The sequence below is a fragment of the Ascaphus truei genome, chromosome 5 (genome assembly GCF_040206685.1).
Source record: "Ascaphus truei isolate aAscTru1 chromosome 5, aAscTru1.hap1, whole genome shotgun sequence".
Classification (NCBI taxonomy): domain Eukaryota; kingdom Metazoa; phylum Chordata; class Amphibia; order Anura; family Ascaphidae; genus Ascaphus; species Ascaphus truei.
Window position 1 is genome coordinate 138801991 of NC_134487.1, and position 23015 is coordinate 138825005.

Genomic DNA, 23015 nt, shown 5'->3' on the forward strand with positions numbered 1-23015 from the left:
CTGTGCTCTTAGTATTACTAGCATCATTACCTGTAGGCAGAGGGCAGGTGATGTAGGATTTTGTGCACGGAGTATTTGCATGTACTGTAGTTCTAGTAAATACAGATTTGAATTTGTAGCATTGATTAGTACTTGTAGAATTATTACCTGATGCACAATGCACATTCCTTCAGTAAGTAAGCTTGATAAGTATTAGTTGTACCAATACATTACAATCTATGATTAGTATTCAAACATCTGGAGTGTGATTATGCCCATTCCCTCTGAAAGTACTACTGGTAGTATGGATTAGTCCTACAACCATTGGTAGAATTATTCAGCATTATAATGTTACCTGGCGGGGACTGTAGCTGGCGCAGGATACTGCAGACCGCACTTTGTTTCTCCCGAGTGGTCGCACTCAGGAACTCGTGGTCCAGAAGCTTCAGAAGAACATTCAGCTCAGGCAACAGCTGGTCCAGAACTGAGGGAGAGATGGGATGGTCACACACCAACAGAGAGCGGGTCAGGAGAGTGGTGGTACCCTAAGGTCCATCACAGATATGTGAGGAAGTCATACCCAGAACACCAACACATGGAGTAGAGACATCCATATCCATTACTACAACAAAGAAAAGAGCTAAAGCGTGATACCATACATGTGACCAAGGAAGGGGGTAGGGATATGAATAAATTCCAATAAACAGAGGGGCGAGAAAGAAATATCCACACAGAATACTAAACCAAGGAATGACACCAAGAACTGCCAACAAAGAGCTAGGAGGACAGAGGGACTGATACCTACAACTACCAGAAAAGGGACAAGATAGAATAGGAGTGAAGTAGTGATATCTACAAATACTATTATAGGGGTCAAAACAGGTGGGGGTACAGAGGTAGTGATGTTCATAAATAGCAACACACCGACATGAGGAGAGAAGGGTAAAATGTAATGTGCTTATGACAGCCAAGAGATGTGTGGAGGAAAATGGGAAACAGAGAGGAGAAATACTGTAGGGAAAATGGGAGGAACATTTACAAAAAAGTGGGAGAGGAAGGAAAAGAAATGGAGATCGCGGAATAAAAAGAAGGAAAAAAAAGATGGGAAAGAAGAAAATCTGGAGTTAGTGTATGGTTTTAGTTTATCTCGGGAACATAAAAGCTAACTGGAATGTGTGAAATGTGAAGAGAGCCTTATGTACTTGAGGAATAAAACAAGCAGGTCTGAGAGCAGAGGCGGCACAGAGTGTGCATCTTATCTCAGCTATTTCAGTATAACCTCAAGGCTGGTGTTAGTGGTGTGATAATAATACAGTCAGGAGTCAGGCAGCTACAGTACAGTATATGCACTTACTCCCGGTACAAAGCGATAGATGCCTGCACACCCAACCCTATGCATAACTGTGGGTGAGGGTTTGTGCATCTGTCAGCTGATTATCTCAATGTTAGATATACAAAACAGAATGCTTGCTGATTGGATCACTGCCCCATATAAGATACAACGTGGGTGGCTTTTAACCTCTTCACTACCAGAAGAGCTTTGCAAGTCTCTTGGATATAGAACAAATCCCCTGAATGTTTAAAATATGTCACAGTCCATGGGGTTTGCCTGGTAAATAGCCACAGCCAAAATCTAATGGGCACAATAAGCAAACACTTTGTAACTAGATATCTATACTGCTTTATAGGTGCATGTGTAGCTGAGGGGAAAACAGATTCCTGAAGGCAACTAGAAGGCTGAACTGAGCCTAAAGATCAGCAGTGATGAATAAACAGTTAAAATGCAGCGTAGAAAACATTCTCTGTTATGCAGATTAGTACAACATGTGTGCAGACCTTCCACAGCTGAGGGGATAGCCTTAAATTCACATTTAAAATTGAAGTCTTTAGTCAATATGATAAGAACCCATCTTCCCATCACTACAGAAGCTTCAACCCTTATTCAAAATGAATTTGACTTACAGCTTCAGAGAGCCATAATTGTAAATTAATTTGAGGGAGCGGCGCAGTGAGTAAAGACACTGACTGGCACTGAGAGTTTGAAGCAGGGGAGCCCGGTCGGCTCCTTGTGACCTTGGGCAAGTCACTTTATCTCCCTGTGCCTCAGGCATAAAAAAACATAGATTGTAAGCTCCACGGGGCAGGGAACTGTGCCTGCAAAATGTCTCTGTAAAGCGCTGCGTAAAACCAGCAGTGCTATACAAGAACATGCTATTATTATTATTATTGTGTCCCTGGTTAACTGTAAGGTGCTAAGGAAACACACATAGTAATTATTCCCTCCTCTAATTCATTGCCTAGCACAGGAAGTGTCGGCTCCACTAAAACAGCCTATTTTCCTGACACAGCTCTTCGCACCTTGCTGCAGAATGTCACAGAAAGGGAGGGGGGCAGTTCCCGGGGAACACCCAATTTCCACGACCTCTACTTAAACCTTTTAGTGCAGACGGGGCCTGCCAGTACTGAATGAAATGTATGTATGCATGTCTTTATTTATATAGCGCCATTAGTGTACACAGCGCTTCACAGTGTTAATACACGTGGTAATCATATAAATAACACATAATATAAATAACAGGTCATGGGAATAAGTGCTTCAGATATAAAAGTAACATTTTGGAAGAGGAGTCCCTGCTCCGAGGAGCTTACAATCTAATTGGTAGGTACAATCCTGCCACTTAACAACATATACTGGAGTTGAAGTAAAGTCACAGAAGATTGTATAACCCTCACTACCACTGCTTGTGTCATTACTCAACAAATTATTTTAATAGCCTTCTAAATGTAAGCCGCAGTGCTGAACATATATTCTGCCACAATATATACAATACATATTGCTTCTGTTAGCTCGCCAAGGAAAAAATGCTGCAGCGATTCTAACATAAAATTTATCACTGATCAACTTTGTGGCTATTTTTAAGTAAACATGAACATTTTTTGCTTAATATGTTATATGTTGTATGTGATAATATATATATATATCAAAAAAAAAATCTGAGTTAAAGGATATGTATAAAATATAAATCCAAACAATGAGAAATGTAAAACAACAACAAAAGTCCAGGTATTTTGAAAAGGATATAGGGTAGATGGTAAGATTAAATATTGGGGTCTGAGCTGCTTCTGTGAAATAAACCAGTTTCCCATCAAATCTAAACAACAAAAAACAGAAGTGCGTGCCTCATAGTGTAACTATTTAATACATTAACTAAATTGGAGAAACCTTAAAAATGCAGGAGATCAGATGAAACACCTCACCACCGCGACCCTAGGCAAGGACGACCTCCATCAAGTCCAGTCCGGATGTAAGTCGGATAGTCCTTGGGCACAGTGGGGTTCAGGCGGCGCCGCGGGAAAGTCTGCGCTCGGCATTAGATGTAACAGTGCCGGCAAACAGATAGTAGATGACCTATGGATCCTCACTCAGGACAAACTCAGATCCTACGTGTTTCGCAACACTTACCGGTAGTTGCTTCCCTGATAAAGCAACTGTGTTGTGAAATACATAGGATCTAAGTTTGTCTGGAGTGAGGATCCACAGTTTAGCAGGCAGTCCAGCCGCGGCATTGCAGAAAGCGGTGTTCGTTTCTGGGAGGACATGCAATTCTGCACGGACCCTCCAAGGACCTCATCTACTATCTGTTTGCCGGCACTGTGAAACTACATCTGACGGTGGGCACAAACTTTTCTGCCGCCGGAGCCCCGCACCTGGACTATCCGACTTACATCAGGACTGGACTTGACGGAGGTCGTCCTTGCCTAGGGTTGCGGCGGTGAGGTGTTTCATCTGATCTCCTGCATTACAGCCCAGCAGCTAGTCCCACCTGTTGTCAAGTTCTTTCACACTGCGATTTGATCACGAATGTTTGTGAGTGTGCATTCTTAAGCTTACTCCAATTTAGTTAATGCATTAAACTATGGTGTGTGTGTGTGTGTGTGTGTGTGTGTCTACATACATACATACAATTGTGTGAAAAAGAAAGTACACCCGCTGAATTCTATGGTTTTACATATCAGGACATAATAACAATCATCGGTTCCTTAGCAGGTCTTAAAATTAGGTAAATACAACCTCTGATGAACAACAACACATGACATATTACACCGTGTCATGATTTATTTAACAAAAATAAAGCCAAAATGGAGAAGCCATGTGTGAAAAACTAAGTATACCTTATGATTCAATAGCTTGTAGAACCACCTCTAGCAGCAATAACTTGAAGTAATCGTTTACTGTATGACTTTATCAGTCTCTCACATCGTTGTGGAGGGATTTTGGCCCACTCTTCTTTACAACGTTGCTTCAGTTAATTGAGGTTTGTGGGCATTTGTTTATGCACAGCTCTCTTAAGGTCCAGCCACAGCATTTCCATCGGATTGAGCTCTGGACTTTGACTGGGCCATTGCAACACCTTGATTCTTTTCTTTTTCAGCCATTCTGTTGTAGATTTGCTGGTGTGCTTGGGATCATTGTCGTATTGCATGACCCAATTTCGGCCAAGCTTTAGCTGTCAGACAGATGGCCTCACATTTGACTCTACAATGCTTTGGTATACAGAGGAGTTCATGGTCGACTCAATGACTGCAAGGTTCCCAGGTCCTGTGGCTGAAAACAAGTCCAAATCATCACCCCTCCACCTCCGTGCTTGACAGTTGGTATGAGGTGTTTGTGCTGATATGCTGTGTTTGGTTTTCGCCAAATGTGGCGCTGTGCATTATGGCCAAACATCTCCCCTTTGGTCTCGTCTGTCCAAAGGACATTGTTCCAGAAGTCTTGTGGTTTGTTCAGATGCAACTTTGCAAACCTAAGCTGTGCTGCCATGTTCTTTTTAGAGAGAAGAGGCTTTCTCCTGGCAACCCTTCCAAACATACTTGTTCAGTCTTTTTCTAATTGTACTGTCATGAACTTTAACATTTAACATGCTAAGTGAGGCCTGTAGAGTCCGAGATGTAATTTCTCTGAGCATTGCACGGTCTGACCTTGGGGTGAATTTGCTGGGATGTCCACTCCTGGGAAGATTGGCAACTGTCTTGAATGTTTTCCACTTTTGAATAACTTTCTCACTGTAGAATGATGGACTTTAAATTGTTTGGAAATGGCCTTATAACCCTTCCCAGATTGATGGGCAGCAACAATTGATTCTCTAAGATCTTGCTGATGTCTTTCCTCCTTGGCATTGTGTTAACACAAACCTGAATGCTCCAGACCAGCAAACTGCTAAAACTTTGGCTTTTATAGCGGTGGTCACACGTGCTGATGATCAATTAATCAAGGGCCTTTGATTAGCAGCACCTGTCTGCTACTTAGCATCTTAATTCCTATGGAAGCAGAAAGGGTGTACTTAGTTTTTCACACATGGCTTCTCTATTTTGGCTTTATTTTTGTTAAATAAATCATGACACGGTGTAATATGTCATGTGTTGTTGTTCATCTGAGGTTGTATTTACCTAATTTTTAGACCTGCTAAGGAACAGATGATTGCTATTATGTCCTGATATGTAAAACCATAGAATTCAAAGAGGGTGTACTTTCTTTTTCACACAACTGTATATACACACTGTATATATGCGGTCCTCACTATCTGTCATTTTGCTGTACGATGAACAATTTTCCGACGCATCACAATGCAATCCATTGAGATATATATATATAAATCCCTATCGCGCAGACTCTCCCTCACTCCAGGAAACAGGTAATGGGTCTTGTAGGCAAAAACACCTCCTTGCAGTATGTGCCGAATGGGCGCTCCGCTCACCCAAAGGTGAGACCCGACAGGATCTCCAAACACAAGAAGACACACAGCGCACCAGAGGGGATTATCCAAATAGGTATATTAAAACAGACACAACGTGTATCAAAAACTTACATTTAAAATAATAAAAATGCGATCAGCTGAAGACCCAGCAAGAAATGAGTCCGTAGATAGAATACAGACAGGACCGGGTGCACCGGGTCCCCGGACCACAACTCCAAACGGACAGCAGTGAGGGCACGAGCCACGTCACAGCGTGTAACGCACGAACGGGACGATGTATGACATGAGATACGCTAAGGCTAGCAACAATACCTCAACCGGTTTTGCACGTACACTGTGCTTCATCAGACCCCTTGATATATATATATATATTTGATATTCTACGTTGAACACGCAGCTTGGGCTAATGAGATTTACACCATTACTGTAATTAAAACTATTTGTGCCGCTCAGTAAATCTATCCAAGTGAGATCCTTTGCACAAGTATAAATGGAACTAGGTGGAATTCAGATTATACAAGTCTTAGCAAAAATGAAAAGAGTAGAGGAGCTGTGTATATAGATGTCAACTGAAAAAATACCTAATTAAGTGAGCTTTGCGATTCTGGACATAACATTTAATGTTTCTTACTGAAAAAGTGTAGAAGATATGCGATATTGAAAAAAAGTGAAACTGGCTCAAAATAAGGAAGAATCACTGAAAACCTGAATCACTGAAAGACTTGACACATCTGTACATATTATCACTGCTTTTCACCCCCCACTGAGAGTAAACATGCTGCATGATACATCCACTATTAGAAATCAACTTTCAATATGTAACACAAGTGTAAAAAAAAAAAAAAAACCCCCACAGGATGATTTCATTATGGCCCAGTTCAGCATGCTTGTGGCAGCCTTCCCCTTGCTCAGAGAGATTTAGGATTAATTCCTTTGAATAGGTCTTCAGTCTTCCTGAACAAGGAAATGACAACTTCACACCGTAATGTCCCAATGACCTGGAGCTAGTTGTTAGATTCCGTCCTTGGAATCACTGGCCCATAACTTAGATCAGAGGCACACAAATGAGCCAGGTTGTGATTGTGAACCATGATATCACCTTGAGACTGATTTTGTAACAAGTTACACGTAATAACAGCATTTCAGCAAGTCAAAAATATAGATTGCGTCTCAGCAACAAGGTACCAGCTGACCACATGTGAGGCTCGTGGAGGCGAAGGGTTAATGCTTTACAAACACTCCCCTGGGATTAAACCAGGTCAGACAAACAATGCTGGGAAAACCTAGATTTAAAAAAATATGCTGAAAGTCAACAAACAAAGCAGCAGCCACCAGGGGGAGGGGGTGTGAAGGGTACCTGGAGATATGAATGGGAATTGATTTGCAGACCACTCTCTCTTCCTTCCCAGGTCCCTCCCTCCATTTATCCCTCCTATCTCAATTTCCTTCAAACCTTCTCATGATTGTCTGTGTACCTCTGTGTACCTCCCAGTCTTTCTTTCATTCATTCGGTGTATATCTTTCTAGGCCATTCAATCTATCTCATTGACTCCCTCACTTCCCCTTATTTCTTTCTTTATCTCTCTTTTCTTTCCTATCTTATTATCTTCTCCCTTCCTCCCTTTCTCACTCCTACAGCCTTTTTCCTATGTACCCCTCCTGTGTACACCCTGCCTCTCTCTCACAATCGTTTTCTTTATTCCCCTTCCCACTTCACCTCGCTCTTCTCTCACCTTTATTTCACTATTTTACCTCCAAACTCCCTCTTTTAATTTCCCAATCTTCCTCGTCCCTTTCTTATTTTCACTATAACCTCTCAATTCTATCTGTGTTATCTCCCCTCTTCATTCGTAGCCCCCTTTATATTTCTTTTCATTGCATACTCCCCGTGGACACCTCTCATCGCTATTTATATCTGGGAACACAAACAGTAAGCTTTGGGGTTTTCCATCCAGAAAGCAGATAGATTACTTTTTCATCAATTACGTAAATGCATAAGAGGAAAATTGGTTCTAACACTGTATGAAACTGCCCTCCAGCCAGTAACAATCACTTGCAATGAGTGACAGGCCTGATCTCCACATGCTCCTTCCTTTCCCATATGGATTCCAGGACTCCTCACTGCCTCTGGTCATTAGCAGGTTAGCAGCTGTGCCACTTCCGGAAGACCCCATTATTCTGTAACTGCAGCCACTAGCTAGTGATGTAACATGTCGCGTCCACTTTAATAGCTACCGTTACTGGAGGGAAAAATGATCTCTAAAGTGGGAGAGCCCAAGCCAAGACCCCTGCTAACTGTAAGAGACCTTGGGGGAATTCTCTCCATGTGCTTCTATAGCACATATACCGCCCTATGTATACTATATATTAAAAGTAGTCTTGTGCACTATGCTCTTTGCAGCTGCATTATATAGATGAATGTGAACTGCAATTGTTGTGATCTGAGTTGCTAGGATGTTAAAATAATGTATTCATTTATAGTGGCACCAGTGACTGTGTAAGCAGCTCTGTATATAGTGTACAGCAGGGGTGCACACACTTTGTACTTTTCCTCAGTGCAATTAGTAGCACCCCTGGCATCAAGCAACAGCAGAATAAAGGCCAATCACGAGAAAATTAAATAAAATTATGCTATGCAAATTAAATTAATGATGCTATGAACATGCCTGTGCTCGGTAAACGGCGCCCCCTTTGAAAATTACGTGCTCCCGCCGCTTATTTTGCACACCCTTGGTGTACAGAATGAAGGGGAATATGTATGAAGTGTTGCAAGGTGGAGCAAATGGTGTCATTTTTGACTCTGCGTCAATGTATCAAGGTGCTTTGCTCCACTTGCGTCATGAGCAGTTTAGGGTGACGATATAGAAGATGGTAGGGGAAGAGTCAATGCAATATTATAATGAGATGTGTCAAAACTTGCGCCTAAAGCTGGTGCAGTTTACCTCTCTGTGCCAAATAAATCCATCAGGTTTAGATGGCATTAGCCTCTGCTCCAAAAAGATCTGCACCAAATGTAACTAGCAACACTTGAAAGATTCAGATACCTGTCGCTGCTCACAAGTGGACGCAGATCCCAAGTGTTTGCTCGATGTTTGGTGCAAATTGCACCCTTTTCAATACGTATTCTCCTGAGTCCCTTCTGCAAAAACGTCTGCACTCTAACCTGCGATGCCGAGTCACAGGAAGATGAACTCAGTGCGGAGGTGAGAAGTGGTGTGAAATACCACTATCTTATTTACACACTAAGAATAAAACTATTTCAATTTATTTATGCACTTGAAGTTCAACTTTGTGTCTTAAGAAAAAGGATTTATTTTAGAACTTTTAACCAAAAGTATTGCGTACAATTTTATAAAATACACACCACAAAACTTTGTCCCAATATTTACTAAATTAGTTAATTTCTTATTAGGCACAGTGCCACTACATTTTTTAAGGCACTGTGGAACTGCCATTCAACTCAGGATCAGTACCCCCACTTTCTAACCAAATGTCAATAGGTACTGGACCCTATAAGCATTAACTCCCAGCATACTTGTTGTGAGTACAGCTCCACTGTTTCACTGAGGGTGACATCTCAGGAGAAGCAGGCTGGTTGTCTATAGCCTTCTCTATGATATCTGTGGCTAAACTGGGCATGACAATTTAGGTCATTCCCCACATTTGCTACTGTGCTGGATCCACGCTGAATATCTAACCCCCCACCTCACAACAGCTGTTCTTCCTGCCACCACCCCCTCTACACACATCGGCAGCTAATGCACTTCTATCTATGCAGCCCTTCTGTTTCCTTCCAGCTTATTAGAGCCAAGTGAAACAGTGACTGCAGCAAAACTCAGCTTCTCTCACCAAGGGGTGTCACCAAACTTTACTCTCGGTTTGGACTCTGGCACAAAGACCAACAACTTTATCAATGAAAATGTTCCTCTATTTGGAACAGGAAAAGCAAATGCAAGAGAAGCAAAACTTGAGTGAATTCTTTGTAGGCGGGAGTTGCCTGGTGGTAAGTGCAGGTCATAATTGTGCCAGCTTCTTGTAACCTTCCCAAAGAGATTCAGGCAACATACTGTACATAGTAATGTCATTGGTTGGATCTTGGTCTGTTTGTGGCTGTATATGCAGGGAAGCATAATTTTTCATTGCAGTATAAGAATAAACTATTATAATTAATATTAGCTTTTACTTTTAGAGTGGCAACCAATTTCACAACGATGGGGGTGTGAAAGAGAATAACAATAAAATAACAGCATTAGTATACACCCAGCAGTTAAGGGAAACTGTTCCAAGGAGCTTACAATCTAAAAAGGAGGGGGAGAGTGGATCAAAATGGTATAGTAGCGGAAATAGGCTGCTCACCATGAACCTGGTTATAACTCTAGCTCACTGGCAAGCTCACTATATGATGCCCAGGTACAAGATTACCCTGTATGCTTTCTGAAGCACAAATGCATTGTGTATGTATCTGTACCATATACGGTACATAACTGCTTATGCAGTTTATGTTGTCAGAATTATATATCATTTATTAATGTTATATCGGGACAGGGACTCCCTTCCCTAATGTAAATTTTATGGCGGTAGCGCTTATTCCCATTATGTCTACTATTATTTTGTCATGTGGATTACTGCTGTAAAGCGCTATGCACATGGATGGTGCTATATAAATAAAGATATACATACATACATATAATGATATACTTTCATGTAGGTATGTATATATGCAGTGTTCGACAATCATATACATTTACATGGCCAGGGCGAGTGGATTTAACCTCCGGGCGAGTAAATATTGGCCCAAGCAGCACACGTGTTTGTTTTTTTAAATTTCCCTGCTCGCGCTGAAAAAAACCCAAAAACTCCCCCTACCTCAGAGCTGATTGGTGCGCGCCTCCCAGGCTTTGTGGGCGCGCGGCCAGGCTCTATATGAGCCCGCCCCCAACGAGCGGCCATTCTTTCTCTGCCAGGAGATCTGTTGGAGGGTAAGTACTCTCCAATCTCTCCATGCTGCGGCCCCTCTGCTCCTTCCCTGCCTCCTGCAAGACAACCTGCGATCCCCCTGGTCACCACATGGCTCCCTACTCCCCACCGCTGCCCTCTGCGCCTCCGCGTTAGCTCTCCTGTCCCCTTCCCCTCCTCCTGTCCCCTTCCCCTCCTCCTGTCCCTTCCCCTCCTCCTGTCCCTCGATCCACCAATCGCTGCCTGGGGCGGGAGGTCCCCACTGCTGCAGCCCAGTTGGCTTTCCCAAAGCTTAAAATATGCCCGCAAGCTATCTTCATGACGGCGCAGCCGCCACATGAGGTTAGGTGGGGGGGATGTCGGCCTGCCCCCCCCCCCACTAGCTTCATGCCGCCGCAAAGCTGTTTGGCCGCGCACTGCGGGACATGCCGGCGAGGGGAGCAGGGCAGTGGCGGCCACGGCGGGGCTGACTGTCCCCTGGGACGCCCGCTGGGTGACACCTCGCCACATGACTCCCACCCGGCCTGCCTCCCCCCCCCTACGAGCGGGAGATGGGTGCGGGTGGGGGAGGAGCGTGGTGGTGGTGCTGGACGCGGCCTTTCCTCCCCCCTCCCCTCTCCCCCCCCGTGTGTGTGTGTGTGTGTATATATATGGGAGAATGGGTGTGTGTGTGGGAGAATGTGTATGTGTGTATGGGAGTATGTGTGTGACACCAGAGGTACCCCCACAATCAGTCACCCCCCCAGTCAGTCACCCCCCCCAGTCAGTCACCCCCCCAGTCAGTCACCCCCGCCCCAGTCAGTCAGTCACCCACCCAGCCAGTCACCCACCCAGCCAGTCACCCACCCTCTGTGTGTGTCACCCACCATTTCTCCCCTCTGTGTCTCCCCCCTCTATGTCTTCCCCCCACACTCTCTCTCTGTCCCCCCCACTCTCTCTCTCCCCCACACTCTCTCTCTCCCCCCCACACTCTCTCTCTCTCCCCCCCACACTCTCTCTCTCTTCCCCCCACACTCTCTCTCTCCCCCCACTCTCTCGCTCTCTCTTCCCCCACTCTCTCTCTCTCCCCCACACTCTCTCTCTCCCCCACACTCTCTCTCCCCCACACTCTCTCTCTCCCCCACACTCTCTCTCTCTCCCCAACACTCTCTATCTCTCTCCCCCCCACACTCTCTCTCTCTCTCCCCCCACACTCTCTCTCCCCCCCACACTCTCTCTCCCCCCCACACTCTCTCTCCCCCCCCACACTCTCTCTCTCCCCCGCACTCTCTCTCTCTCCCCCGCACTCTCTCTCTCCCCACACTCACTCTCCCCCACACTCTCTCTCCCCCACTCTCTCTCCCACACACACTCTCTCTCTCCCCCCCACACTCTCTCTCTCTCCCCCACACACTCTCTCTCTCTCTCTCTCTCCCCCCTCTCTCTCTCTCTCTCTCCCCCACTCTCTCTCTCCCCCACACACTCTCTCTCTCTCCCACTCTCTCTCTCCCCCACTCTCTCTCTCTCCCCCACACTCTCTCTCTCCCCCACTCTCTCTCTCTCCCCCACACTCTCTCTCTCTCCCCCACACTCTCTCTCTCCCCCACACTCTCTCTCTCCCCCACTCTCTCTCTCTCCCCCACTCTCTCTCTCTCCCCCACACTCTCTCTCTCTCCCCCACACTCTCTCTCTCTCCCCCACACTCTCTCTCTCTCCCCCACACTCTCTCTCTCTCCCCCACACTCTCTCTCTCTCCCCCACACTCTCTCTCTCCCCCACTCTCTCTCTCTCCCCCACACTCTCTCTCTCTCCCCCACACTCTCTCCCCCACACTCTCTCTCTCCCCCACACTCTCTCTCTCTCCCCCCCACTCTCTCTCTCTCCCCCCCCACTCTCTCTCTCTCCCCCCCCACTCTCTCTCTCTCTCTGTCACCCACACTCTCTCACACTCTGGATCTGGATCTCTTATTTACCCTATATATCTTAACTGCCCTATACTACACCGAAATAACCTATACTGCTTTCTTCCAGATCTGACTCAAGCTTCACACGGAAGACATCGGAATCCCCCCTAACCCAGAAGACAGGAAGGGAACACCTCCCCTCCAATGTATAACATTGCGGAAATGAGGGTACCTGGACATTGAGGGACTGCAGATCAGGTAAGATCCCAGGTGAGATTGCTGCTTTAGATATTGTGAAGCAGGGGCGTCCAGACACTGGTTAAGGGGTTCAGGAAACTAGTCATTCACTACGAGCAGCTTGCTTTTTTATTATATCTCATGTGAGTTTGCTATATGGGTTTGTGTGTCACCAATACACCTGCTTGTCAATTCACTTCGGTGCGCTGTGCCTCTCTCTTCTTTCATTTTCTTCACAGATCATACAGAGGGTGAACAGAGCGCCTTCTGCGGCATCAGCAGCAAGAAAGTGGGTGTTTGTTTGAATCTGCTGCTACCTCCCTCTGTCTGGACAGTCTGCACGAGTGGGGCTCCTTTCTGTTAACATGTATATATGTATGTTTCTTTATTTATAAAGCGCTATCCAGGTACATAGCGCTTTCCAGCAGTAATAACACATAATACGAATATGCACTTCAGACATAGAATAGGAAAGGGGGGCCCTGCCCCGAAAGCTTACAAACTAAGTGATAAGTGGGGAGAACTTACAGAGACAGAAGGAGGGTGTTCTGTTAAGTGCGTCTGCAAGGGGCCAAGGTCCGTGCATACGAGATTAATATTAAAATGCCCTTCACCACCCATGTTGCGTATGAAATAGGACACATCAGGGGCAGCATACAGAAGATGGTAGAGCGCAGCAGCAGATTGGCGTTTAGGCAGCAGCATGGAGCCACAGCAGTCGCTACATGGATTAAACATTTCCTGCTGGCATGGAGTTCACTTGCTCTGGATATGCTTTGCTGCCGGATCGGATTACCCTGCAGGGATAGCAGGCTCCCTTTGAAGTCCTTTGTTTGCAGACCAGCAGATTAATAGCTGCAGATAACCAAGCCCCTGAGCGCAAGATGAAACAGCTCGCAGGTCTGCTCCACAGGAAGCTGGGCAGTGCCACGGAGCAGAACGTTACAAGTAACCTTACTAATACTCCCAATTACCTTGGCTGGGAAGGACCAGCAATGCTATGCACCAAGTTATGAGGAAAAATGATTTTCAAGAGGGCCAGTGTAGAGCTGGACATACTGAGACCAACTTTCATGACAGTGATACATGGACAAAATGACTCTACTATGTAAATTACAACTCACCATTTCATAGGCCACATTTTAAAACACATGTATGTATGTATGTATGTATGTATGTATGTATGTATGTATGTATGTATGTCTTTATATAGTGCCCACTGCTGTACTTAGCGCTTTACAAGAGAGACAGCACAGTACAGGGAATTATAGTACAAATAATGCAACAAATAAGATCAGACAATAGGAAAGGAAATCCCTGCCCCGGAGAGCTTACAATCTAAGCCCCATGCACCACCCAGTTTAACATCTTGATTGTGTTAACTTCAGCAAAGGAGAATAAAATATATATTTGTCAGCTGTGGGGCCTCCCACTTTAGCGGCCATACGTTACCTATTAATCATAGACAGTGTTTCAATAGCGCTGTCTGTGTACTCTGGGTACTCTGCCATGGAAAACTCATCACTTATATTTTGGCAACTGGGTTTTGGAGAGAGCGCCTTGCACAACATCACATGGAAATGGCAGTGACCCTGAAACCCAGGGTTTCCTACTTGAAAGAACAAAGTTCAAATTAACGCTACTCTCATTGATCTCTCACATACAGGAAACCCAAAATTAACCCCGATTCTCACGGAAGAAGCCGATTCGCAATCAAGATCTCTATCTGGGAATAAAAGAGCACCCCCAGAAACCTGGATCCCGAACGTTCCCCTCGTGGGATTTGCTGCAAGAGCGTCCAGGGGGCTGGATACCCCAATCGCAATCAGTGAGGACATTTAGGGTCACAGACTTCAGTTGAAATCAAAAGGATAACATGCCACTTGCAGACATTGATTGTGAACACTTGTAAGGAGATGCTGTGTATCCAAAATAATGATAGAAATAGGCGATGAGGCAGTGAAAAGGGGTTATGCCCAGAACAAAAGCTCCAGTCTTTCTCTGAAAAGGATGCGCATCCTTCAGCCCCATACACAGGCACATTGTAGCCCTCTGAGCTCATGCTGGTATTCTTGTGTCAGTCAGTTTGGGCATTATTTAAATTAGCAGGTCAACTGCTTACATCGCTTCCCCCCCTCCCCCCCCCCCATTAGCTCCCCATCACCACTGGAGAAAATACGCATGATGTGGCAATGGTCTAATGTGGTGTTCTCACAACATACAACTCACAATGTTGAACAATTTACAGACTTTGGCTTGAAAAGCTCACACTCATTTTGCCAGCGAAAGTACAGGCAGTCTGTGCTGTGTCCGGGTACCAGCATTACATGGAGCTCGATTGTCAAAGAAAGCATATTAGCACAATACGCTGCTTTCATCAGCAGTGAAGATGCTAAATGCAGATATTGTGGTCCTCAGACACAGCTACAATTAATATCCTAATACAATGCAATCGGTTGGCAGATTAACACTTTACTTGCGAGCCGAACAGAAAATGGTCTTATATCTCCCTCTCTGAAGTTTATAAAGAAGCACACTTGTTGTTATTGGTATAATGCAAATACAATGGGGGAATGTGTGGTGTTGATGTTAAAGTAGCAATACTACAGTCCCTTATTTATTTTTCTTATTTGTATATGTAAAGCATGTGACGATGTATAATTCGACATTCTTACCTAAGCAGGCAATCGTTTGGTGCTCCTGTTATAAATCTGTAAAAATCCTGATTGTGTGCCTAAAGAAATGGCCGCCTTCTAACTTTGTGCTGCAGTTTGTCAAATGCTGCAGCTGATATGTAACATTATATCACTAAGTGAAACACATTATTGTTAGAACTTTGAGTAATAGACAGTCTGCTGTTTGGAACACAGCAACAGATCCGTTTGTAATACTTTGTTGCCAAAGGGCAGAGCTCAAAAAGGTGTCAGAGCCTGTTTCAGTACATTAACGAAGCAACCCTAGCGGGACTTAAAATATGTAAAAAAATGTTTTAATATATGCAGCCGTTGATTATCTTTATTGAAAACAAATTATCTAAGCTGCTGATTGATTCATTCTCCCGTAATCGATCAGCAAAGATCCTGCTTCCCAGAGTTCACTAATTAGCTGCCTTTCAGTTTCAATCAATCATTCAGTCAGTGTAACTCAGCAGCTACAATGTATTCTTATATTACTAAGGTAACATTATCTACAGTTCACAGCTCCAACTGCTGGGATTATTGGCAACAAAATTACCACAGACAGGAAAATGTTGCAAATATTTTGCACTGCTGGGGAAGTTTGTTAAAACCTGCGATAGAAATCAAAGGATGCCCAGTATATTATAACTCATTAAAAATGTCATTAAGAAACAAATTACATTTTTTTAATATTATCTAATACTACAGAACTGATTTATTTAAAAAAAAAAAATACATAAGATTTTGCTGCTTTAAACCGATTGTCATTTTTACCCACAATAATATAAATGAGGTGATAATTAGTGTGGAGTGGTAGTTAAACTTGTGCGTTAATGTTCAGTTAATGATTGTGGTGTGCACGTATATTATATATACACTATACAATTAATACAATTGCTGATTTTCTTAGGAAATCAGAGTTAGAAACTTGGAGAAAATGTGCTTTTATGCGCTTGGACAGTTAATAAAATCACACAATTGATCTATGAAATCAAACCCGTTCAGGTGGGTGTCCTTGAAAATCAGCTCTGCTGTTGGAAAATCCTCAATGATTATTGCAGCGCCGTCATACATATATGTGGCCTCGGGGATCCCTCAGCTGTGACCGGTGACATCACTCAGAGAAGCCAGTCGGCGGTGATCGGACCGTAGAGGTGACGCTGAGCAGCTGATACAGCACGTCCGTGGCACAAGGAATACGCCAGCCAGGGATCCACAAACACACCGAGACCATCCCTTTACCAAGCGCATGTCCTAGCTACTTCTAGTGAGTAGATCAGTGATTTCCAACCTTTTTTGTTTGGAGGAACCCTTGAAGTATTTCAAAAAATCTCGGGGAACCCCTATCTGGTTGACACATTATAGGTTCGACAGGGGTCAGTCACAACATTTCACACCTCACGAGCCACCTCTATTTCCCACCATCTACCCATGTATTTCTCTCCCATCCATCTCACTAACTCTCCCCCCTTCTGCCTCGCATGTATTTCTGTCCCATCCATCTCACTAACTCTTCCCCTCCCACCTCGCATGTATTTATCCCTTGCGTCTCACTCTTACTCCTTCTTTTCCTCACTCACTCCCTTCTCTCACTCGCCCCTACCTTCCGTCAATTACCCCACTCTCACGCAATCCACCGTACAAAATACATACCAAAAACCGCCACCCCCAAGGGGGGGAGGGTCTGTCGTCCGTAGGAGGAACCCCTGAGACTGTTTCAAGGAGCCCCAGGGTTCCACTGAACCCTGGTTGGGAATCACTGGAGTAGATATTCAATTTTACACGCCGACATTAAAAAAAAGATATAACCAACATGAAAAGTTGGGGTTTCTCAACCTTGTTTGTTCAAGTGTTTTTTATTGTGATCATAGGGTCCAGATTTTGGTTTCTATCAAGGATAAACATATTTATTGCAACTCAAGCAATGCAAAGTGAAAACCATCAGGGATAATGCCCTATTGTTGCACTCTTTTTCATGTTTCTATTTTCCTATAGGTATGACGGCACTGCAATAATCAGGAAGTTACAAACTGTAAAGCACACAGGCTATGATCCTGCCAGCCTACACTTCCAGCAGGTTGCACATCATAACAAAACCTATTCACAGGTACAGTAGGCATTATCTCCTAGCTGTGCTTACAAATAAAGTGGAGGAGCACCACAATCCATTTTCTCAAACACTGTACCGCCATTTCTCCATTTATCTCAGAGGTCAAAAAGGTAGGGGATTTCTCCACAGCTGTTCTATCTCATTCCTTTCATCCGACAGCAGACATGCTGTGTTTCTGTATCTTCTTACCAGATTAGAAAAGTCCAGCCATGGACCACATTACTGTTCAAAAGCACTTCATGTCAACACAAGCTTTTCAGTAGCTCATAACTCATAGAGAACGGATTAGGTTGAAATTCAGCATATTTTCTAAATATGCCAAAAGTAAAAAAAAATTAAAAAAAAAATTGGAAAATGAATTTTCAATGACTGTGGGGCTTTTATTTAATGGTTCAGATTGCTTTTCTTTTTGTAACTAGCCTTCCTTTATTTTTATTTTGTATTTAGTTGTTCTATTATTAGTTGAGCCTTTCTTCAGTTTGGTTCTTCTGCCTGGGAGCGGACAGAGGTTCCATCCTCTCCCGGCCAAACAACCTTTTCAATGCTACAGCGACCCTACACTTTTGTTTTATGCACTCGTCATTGCCCTCTGATACAAAATAACTTTCTTGCTGGCTGGTTAACAAATAAAAAAATATATCAAATGAAGAGCTTTATATTGCAAATGGGACAGCAGGGACTGTACCTTCAATGTAGTTTTTGTTAGGAAGTTATGTTATGTGTGTGGCTTTATCAGCTTGTCAAGCACGCAGATCTAAAGGGCCAACTAAAAATAAATAGTGAAATATACAAGGAAGCAGTGAGTACAGTATTATTCTGCGCTAAGGAAAAGAGGGGGGTTAATGCTGTGAAAGAGGTGAGGATTAATAGAGTACTCAGTTCCTACTCATTCGCCTTCGGCACTGATAAGGGACATTGCTCCTGAAGACATAAGGGAGATTGTTTCTGGCCCTGAGGATCAGGCTATTTTTTCTCTTGGGGACAGCTTTATTTCATGTCTGTGGTTGAGAGAAGGGCACTCAGTGTGACACCCAACCTCATCTACAGAGCAGCCCCAGATTCTTATCATCCTGGGACCAATACCACCGGCCCCCGCACTCAGCCTATCTTCACAGCCACACTCACACACAGTTCCCAGCAGCACCCAGAATCCTTTGCATGTCTCAAGTATTGTATTGTATGTCTTTATTTATATAGCGCCATTAATGTACATAGCGCTTCACAGTAGTAATACATGTGGTAATCGAATAAATAACAGATAATATAAATAACAGATCATGGGAATAAGTGCTTTAGACAAACATAACATTAAGGAAGAGGAGTCCCTGCCCCGAGGAGCTTACAATCAAGTCAGAAGAAAGTACAGCATAGAAAAGATGAGAAGCATCACAATGATTCTCACATATCACATGAGCTAACTGTGTATGTACTATTCCATTCACCTTCTGTAGACTCACTTTGTACAATTTAATATATGCTTATAGCAAGGTCAACCCTGTTATCAAACTCTAGGACTGTTGGGGCAGCCAACAAGTAGGACTGACAGGCAGCATACAACTCACAGTTGCTGTTCCTGGTTTGCAGATAGACACTAGGTTTAACTGTGTTCCTGTTACATCCTGTGTATATAGACGTGTGCTTGCTAAAGCTGTGCTTTCTTCCTGGACTTTGGCTGAGGAAAAGCATTATTTTTTTGTCACTGAACTTTGGTTGAATAAAAGCCTACATTTACTTTTCGAAAGGCGTGTATCCTGTCGTTACCTGCGCATGATCACCTACAAAGCCATTCTGCCCTTTTATGTAATCGTAATACCCAGCACTGATATGCATTTGCCAAACTAGTATGGTTAACCTGTACCTTGAAGTGCATTTTTTCCCCTTTTTATTATTGACATCAAAGAACAGTTACCTGACCAACTGTCCCAATTTAACAGAGTCATGCACTACCTAAAGCTGCGGCCCCGGTGTCAGTGCTGCGTATGCGCATGGAGGCTGGCGGCACGTGCAAATGAGATCCCCGGTCGGTGGTGAGCTGCAGGGGGAAAGACGAAGGGAGCGTGGCAGGGGACACAGCCACAAGGCCTCATTGGCTAAACCGCCGGGGGGCGTGGCCAGTGCTCCATCACGAGATGTGAGCACAGATTTCCTGTCTTCGGGGAAATCTGTTCGCACAACGTGGCGGGCAAGGTAGTTAGCGGGCCAAGCCCGATTCAGGGGCGGTTCTTGTCCCTGCAGCAGGCAGCAGGGACAACAGGGACAACACCAGGCAGCAGGGCCATAGCGGGCACTGCAGCAGGCAGCAGGGACCTAGCCTTAGATCCTCCCCCACCAGGCTGCCTGGTGTTCGTGGTTTATAAAGAAGATCTGAATGCTAATCAATTTTACAACTGTAATTATTGACGCTGTGTGATATCTTTGTCATGGAGCTCAAGACATACTTGAAATGTTATATATTCAGGTGAAATGTCATTCTTATCATAGAATCTTGAAATAAATAGTATAATGCTCACAGTTGATCCAATGCTATTTGATGTGGGTGAAAAAATGAAAAAACCTAAACCTAGAGCTATGCTGTTGTTTTGCTATTTTGTATTGTTATATATTATTTAAACACTGAAAAAAAACAGATTTTGTTGCATATGTAAAAATATTTAAAATGTATTAAATAAACACCAATTTGACAAAAAAAAAACAGTGAAAAAAATCTTAATTGCAGTACACTAGATATACAGTTGCTAGAATTTTTTTGTGAACCCCAATGGTAATTACGGAAATTCCATCATTTTTCCATGCTAACCTTCTTGAATTAAAACCTTCTTTTCTTAAATATCCATTATGATTTATAGTAACCAATTCCATGTCTTTTGAAACAAAATGATATATGAATTGGACAAACAATGAGTAATTAAGAGTCAGGGTATGTGCAAAAGTAACTGAACCCCTGTGTTTTATCAGCTTAATTAAAAGGGATAATTAGAATCAGGTGTTTTGAATAATTAGGTAGAGCTTCAGGTGTGCATTTGGGAGACACCAAACTATATAAAGATCAGAAACATTGTGAGTTTGGTCTTCAGCATACAGGTGTGTTGAAACGTGTCATGCCATAATCAAAAGAAATTACTGAGGACCTCAGAAAATCAGTTATTGATGCTCATCAGTCTCAGAAACCATTTCTAAGGCTGAGTCCAGGGTCAGCGCCTAAGCGCTGACCCATGCTGAGGCGCGCTGATGCTTGTCAGTGAGCTCCTGCAGCCGCAATGAGAGCGGCTTTAGCAGGGGCTAAGGTCAGGGAAAGCACCCGCTTTCCCTCAGCCTCAGCGCGCCTCGCACGGCTGCAGTTACCATGGACTCAGCCTAATGATTTCGGGCTCCACCAAACCACTGTCGGAAAGATAGTCTACAAATGGAGAAAGAGAAAGTTCAAGACCAAAGTCACTCTACCCAGGAGCGGTCGTCCTACCAAAATCTCCCCAAGAACAAAGTGGCAAATCATCCAGGAAGTCACAAAGAACCCCAGAGCAACATCTAAGGATTTGCAAGCTACTCTCATATTGGCTAATGTGAGTGTTCATGATTCAACTATTAGAAAAAGGCTGAACAAGAATGGTGTTCATGGAAGGTTAGCCTCGAGGAAACCATTGCTCTCTAAAAAGAACATTGCTGCCCGTCCGAAGTGCGTCAAAGAGCACATAGATGATCCACGAGTCTTCTGGAACAATGTTTAATGTCAAAGGTAGAACTTTTTAGCCTCAATGAGAAACATTATGTTTGGCGATAGCCAAACACTGCGTTCAAACAAGAGAACCTCATCCCAACCGTTAAGCATGGTGGTGGGAGTGTGATGGTTTGGGGCTGCTTTGCTGCACTGGACCTGGATGGCATGCCATCATTGACACAACCATGTATGTGAATTGTTAACAGAAGATTCTAGAGAAGACTGTCAGGCCATCTGTCCGTGAGCTGAAGCCGACGCAAAAGTGGGTCATGCAGCAAGACAATGATCCTAAATATACAAGCAGATCTACAAAAGAATGGCTGCAGTAGACAAAATTTAGCAAAGTGCTGACCTAAACCCCATTGTAATGTTGTGGCAGGACCTGAAGAGAGCTGTCCATGCAAGGAAGCCCTCAAGGTCACTGAGTTGAAGTAGTTCTGTAAGGAGGAATGGGCCCAAATTCTACAACACCGATGTGAGACTGACCTGCAGTTACAGGAAATGCTTAGTTGAAGTCATTGCTGCTCAAGGGGGTGCCATAGGTACTGAATCTAAAGGTTCACATACTTTTTCACACATGGATATTGAATCTTGAATCTTTTGTGGATAAATAAATGTTGAAAAAGTATCATGTTTTTGTCTCATTTGTTTGGTCAGGTTATCTGTATCTATTATTAGGACTTAGATTAGGACTAATAACATTTTAGGGTTGAAATATGTGAAAATCCTAAGGGGTTCACAAACTTTTTCTCACCACTGTAAACCTTGCATTTCAGAAAGCGAAGGGTGAGCACTGAAAGTGTAAACTTGGCTTTGCCACTGGCTCTTTCACTGGATCTCTGGAAAGTCTTCCCTGCGGCTTTACAAACCCCAGGTAGAGCTGCAGGAGACAGTGCCCATTTACACTTTTTTTTGCTGCTGTCCTAAAGCAGTCCTGGGCAGCGACAGAGCCCAGGGGAACACGAGGAGCAGTGCAAAGTTAATTTCTTACCCGTAAACAGTGGGAATCTAATGCTTCCTCTCTCACAAACAGACTCTCGCACGGAGACACAGACACACACGCACACATCACACAGAATGCAGAACGCAAATAAACCAACAGGAGGATCTGACACAAAACTGATTGAGGAAAGGCTCTGATTGGAAATAACATTTCTCTTTATTTAGCCTGAAGAGTAATCAGGATATGGAATTTGCTTCTAAAGGAAGTAGTGGCTGAAGGATTACAAAATAAGAGGCACATTTGTACCTGCAGGAATGTACAACTTCTGTGCCTGTGATTTCCATTAGTCTTAGTTTAGACCCTGGACGATTTTGACCTGAAGTTTCTGGAAACGTTTATATTTGAGGGTCAAGAAGAAAGTATTAGCTTCTGTACTCACAAGAGCTAAAGAGGGAGTTTGTCCTCTGGAAAAAAGATGACAAGACACCACAAGATGCCAAAAATAATCCTAAAGGACAGAGAGAGACCCATTTGCTTATACTATCACATCACTTCAACTAAATATGGCACGGAAAATTGCGAGCGCAGCCTATTAAAAGAGAGAGAGTGAAACAGAGAGAGAGAGAGAGAGAGAGAGAGAGAGAGAGAGAGAGAGAGAGAGAGAGAGAGAGAGAGAGAGAGAGAGAGAGAGAGAGAGAGAGAGAGAGAGAGAGAGAGAGCATTGATTGGAGTGGTTTAAGAGGGTAGTTTAACTTTAA

At 43.8% G+C, this 23015-nt stretch overlaps 1 protein-coding gene across 2 annotated transcripts in view; it reads right to left on the minus strand.

The window, feature by feature from the left end:
- AFAP1L1 (actin filament associated protein 1 like 1) overlaps nucleotides 1-23015 on the minus strand; it is a 68549-nt gene that overhangs the window by 32548 nt on the left and 12986 nt on the right. Inside the window, exons 1-2 of one of the 2 annotated variants that reach the window (XM_075600963.1) lie at nucleotides 335-456; nucleotides 31-92 (exon numbers count right to left, since the gene is read on the minus strand). Coding sequence is in view for 1 of the 2 variants with exons in the window: in XM_075600962.1 (XP_075457077.1) it covers nucleotides 335-463 (129 nt within the window). In the remaining variant the exon portion in view is untranslated. Of the gene's footprint in view, nucleotides 1-30; nucleotides 93-334; nucleotides 464-23015 lie in introns of those variants that run through there. The other variant, XM_075600962.1, reaches the window with a different exon arrangement.